This window comes from Myotis davidii, unplaced genomic scaffold (genome assembly GCF_000327345.1).
Source record: "Myotis davidii unplaced genomic scaffold, ASM32734v1 scaffold318, whole genome shotgun sequence".
Classification (NCBI taxonomy): Eukaryota; Metazoa; Chordata; class Mammalia; order Chiroptera; family Vespertilionidae; genus Myotis; species Myotis davidii.
Genome location: NW_006289197.1, coordinates 153584 through 158048, shown reverse-complemented (window position 1 = coordinate 158048; position 4465 = coordinate 153584). Strand labels below are relative to the sequence as shown.

Sequence of the window (4465 nt, the reverse complement as noted above, 5' to 3'; positions counted from 1 at the left end):
CAACCCCCTGATGGGCCCTGCTCTGTGCGTGACAGGGGGGAGCTCCCCAACCCCCCTGATGGGCCCTGCTCTGTGCGTGACAGGGTAAGGAGCCCCAACCCCCCTGATGGGCCCTGCTCTGTGTGTGACAGGGGGCAGTGCCCCAACCCCCGGATTTGCCCTGCTCTGTGCGTGACAGGAGGTAGCGCCACAACCTTCCCATCGACCCTGCTTGTGTGTGACAGGGGATAGTGCCCCAACCCCCCAATCGGCCCTACCCTAAGCGTGACTGGGGGTGGCATCACAACCTCCCAATCCGCCCTGCTCTGTGCATGACAGGGGGTGGCTCTCCAACTCCCCAATCAGCCCTACTCTGAGCCCGACCAGGGGCTGCACCTAGGGATTGGGTCTGCCCTCTGCCCCCTGTGAGCAGGCCTAACCCAGCAGGGTTTTATCTCCCAAGGGGTCCCAGACTGCGAGAGGGCACAGGCCAGGCTGAGGGACCCCCCTTCCCCCCGAGTGCACAAATTTTTGTGCACCGGGCCTCTAGTTATATATAAGCTATAAGAATGTAATTTCAAATTTTTTTCTGTTCTTTCAAATAACATCGACAACAGCACAGGCAACAACAATTTTTTCCCCAATAGCTTACTTATATTCAGAGTTAGAGAGAAAATATTTTACAGGTGAACATGGTGATCATAGAGGAATTTATTTGGAGCCAGTAACATCTTACTTTTCAATGTTCCAGAAAAGATGGCTTCTAACAGCCCCTGAGGTCACTGAGAATTTAAACAAATTGTTGTATATTGTTAGTACCAGATGTTCTAGAACTAAATATTATTCTAAATATGTGATATTAGTTAACATTAAGGAAGATGAGCAGTAGGGGAAAAATAAGAAAACATAAAACAACAGCATGATTGCAAGTTAAGGATGATGTTTCTGAGGTCTTTAAATGATCAATTTGGGGTTTCTTTTCATTTCTACTCAGATTACTATCAACAGAAAATCCTAAGCACACCTTCATTTGTATAATGTTGCTTGTATTTCACACCCTCTTGATCATGCTATGGCTCACATACATTTATTTAATCAATTAATTATTTATTTATTGCAGGGTTGAGTGGAAGAGTGTCTAGAAAACTTACTTTAATTTTAATAAAATTAAGTTAAATTTCAAAGCTCTCAATTATCATTGATATAGCTTGAAAAACGCATTGATAAGAAAGAATACTATAGGCCTTGCCAGTTTAGCTCAGTGGATAGAACATCGTCAGCCTGAGAACTGAGGGGATGGATTTCCAGTCAAAGGCTGGGTTGCAGGTTTGATCCCCAGCCCTGGTCAGGGGGCATGCAGGAGGCAACCAATGAATGTTTCTCTCTCACATCAATGCTTCTCTCTGTCTCTCCCCCTCCTTTCCACTCTCTCCAAAAATTAATGGAAAAATATCCTCAGGTGAGAATTAACAAACAAAAATCAATACATAATTTTAAAAAAAGAAAGAATGCTATAAAAATGTACCTCACTGTTTGTGATTGATGTATTCCTGAAAATGTCCATATAAATAAATGTATATTAACTTTAGTAGGTAAACTATGTAAAAGCAAAAAATAAAGAAATAAAGAAAGGTCGTGAATTATTTTGTAAAATGATAAATTATTTTTTCAAAGTGATAATTATCCTCAAAATCTTAACTATTTCATAAGTTGGACATTTGTATATCAAATTTTCTTAAATTAGATATTTTATTTATTGGCTGGTAATTAAAATACTTCAAAATTGTTTTCACTTTTTTTCCTTTGACCCCGATAGCAACTTGACATAGTAATAAAATACATAGATCCAAATGATAAAATTTCTTGGGATGAAATTTCTCTTGGGATGTAAAAAAAAATAAATAATGAAGAGTAGCACAAAGCCCAAATGATTCAGGACTGTGATGGTGTTGAGCAAATTGTCTTTGAAAATATTGCTAGCTACTAATAAGTTGTCTCCATACTATAGAAGAATTCCCAATTTAAATGGAGTATTCCTTAAGTCTTTTGCTAATATATCTCAAAATATGGTCAGGGAATTTCTTGTGACAATACCGTCTAACAGTATTGGAGCATGGTTTTCGTTTCTGGACCTTCCATTCAAAAGGAAATAAATGTTGAACCTGTTCATCTATTGGGATGCAGAAAAAGACATCCTTCAAGTCTATACCTGAAAACTATTTGCTATTTTCAAGCATGGTGGTCAACAAAGTATAAGGGTTGGACACTGATGAATGTCTTAGGATCCTGTACAAATTTATATTCATCAGAGTGAGGCTTTTTGACTGAAAAAATGGGGTGTTATAGGGAAACTGGCATGGCTGAATTATTCCTGATTTTAAGAAGTTCTGCAATACTGGTTGAATTCCCTCTAAAACAGTTTTTCTCAACCTTCCTAATGCCATGACCCTTTAATACAGTTCCTCATGTTGTGGTGACCTTTAACCATAAAATTATTTTTGTTGCTACTTCATAACTGTAAGTTTGCTACTGTTCTGAATCGTAATGTAAATATCTGATATGCAGGATATATTTTCATTGTTACTAAGTGAACATAATTAAAGCATAGTGATTAATCACAAAAACAATATGTAATTATATATTGTGAAATATTTATTTATAATTACAAATAAATGAAATTTTGTCTTGAAGCATGGTGTACCATGGGTAACAGTCTTAATATAACAACAGTAAACTACATTGCTACATTTTGCAACAGTATGCAGAAAAGGCCAACATCAGTGTGAAGGTTGAGATTGCTTCTTTCTCACCAGATCAGAAATTCTCAGGGCAGTCTTTGCAAGAGCACAATGAAGATCATCTTCCACAACAAGTCTACTTCTGTATTTAGACTTAATAACCAACAAGCTGGAAAACCCTGTTTCACAAAGATATGTTGTTGGAAATGGAAGAAGAAGGCGCAACACAGTCTCAGACAGAACAGGATATGACTGCAAACACTTGATCCAGAATTTTGTAACTGGCATTGTAGAGAAATCAGTTCTTGCTGCATCGTTGTTAATAAGTTCAATGAACTCTTCTTGTGCTGTCTCAGGAACATCTTCAACTTGGACTGTTAATGAGCTTCTGGCAAGTGCAAATGGGGCGTCAGGTAGATTTGGAAAGTATGATGAAATTTCATCTCCAAGCATCTGCAAGTGTTCTTTCACAGAAATTATCATTGTAATCCTTTTGTCTGGTTCAATGTCATGTTCCACGAAGAAAGCAGATAAGGTAGGCAACATGTAAATTTTGTGTTCATCCAATTTTTTTTGCCAAAGCTGAAGTTTCATTTGGAATGATCGGATCTTTTCAGACAAATCGAGGAATGTTGCATTTGGTCCTTGCAGTGATAAATTTAACTCATTCAAGACAGCAAAGATGTCAACCAAGTAAGCTATTTTCTGCAGTTCACTTTTATCGCCGAAAAGTGCTTCAAACCACAGTCTTGCTTTCTTATTAAAAAACGTTTTGAGTTCATCACGAAGCTCAAAAACACGTTTTAAAATTTTTCCTCTTGGCAACCATTTCACTTCAGTGTGAAATAGCAGAGCATTGTTCAGCGCATCCAACTCGTTGCACAGTTGCGAAAACAGTCGACTGTTTAAAGTGCTCGCCTTTACAAAATTGACACAACTTATGACGCTTTTCATTACTTCTTGTAACTCTCGTGGCAGTGTCTTCATTGCTAATATTTGGCAATGAATCATACAGTGAGTTCCAATGACTTTTGGTGACTCATTCAGTACCAAACGTTGAAATCCAGATCGACATCCTAGCATAGCTGGAGCACCATCTGTGCAAACACTACAAACCTTTTCCCAAGAGATCTTATGTTCTTTCAGAAATGAACCAACTGTCAAATACATCACGTGCAGTAGTTTAAGTTTCAAGAGGTTTGCAAAAAAGAAACTCATCTTTAAAGTCGCCATCATTAATATACCTCACGTAAACCAGTAACTGTGAACAGTTTGCAACATCTGTAGATTCATCAAGCTGGATACTAAATATTGGAAATGGAGGAGATTTAATTTCCTGGATTACCTGATCTAGAATAGCAGCAGACATGTCATTTACTCTTCTGCGGATAGTGTTGTTAGATAAGGAAATTGCACTCAATTTCATAGCAAATTCATCTCTGATCATAACTTGAACAATGTCTTTGGTCTCTGGCAACAGTAAATTCTCAGCAATGGTGTGAGGTTTCATAGCTCTGGCGATTCTGAGTGCCACCAAATATGAAGCTTCAACAGCTGCTACGTTTTGTTTGTGCTACTTGCCACCAGTGTCTAGTCTGCCTTTCTTGAGTCCATCAGCTTTGCGTCTAAAATAGTTGGTATCCTTGCCGGCAAAGCTCGGACTCTTGCTATCAAAATGGCGTTTTAGTTTGTTCGGCTTCATAGATTCGGCTGATAGAACTTCACAACAAATAACGCATTGCGGTGTC

At 38.4% G+C, this 4465-nt stretch overlaps 1 protein-coding gene across 1 annotated transcript; it reads right to left on the bottom strand.

Annotated features, from left to right (window-relative positions):
• Positions 1-2755: 2755 nt before the first annotated feature.
• On the bottom strand, positions 2756-4455 carry LOC102775237 (zinc finger BED domain-containing protein 5-like; the record flags this gene model as incomplete). Its single annotated transcript, XM_015562417.1, is given in 2 exon segments — positions 2756-3876; positions 3878-4455. Coding segments are annotated over 2 exon segments (1698 nt in total), but the record flags the coding sequence as incomplete, so codon positions are not given.
• Positions 4456-4465: the final 10 nt, after the last annotated feature.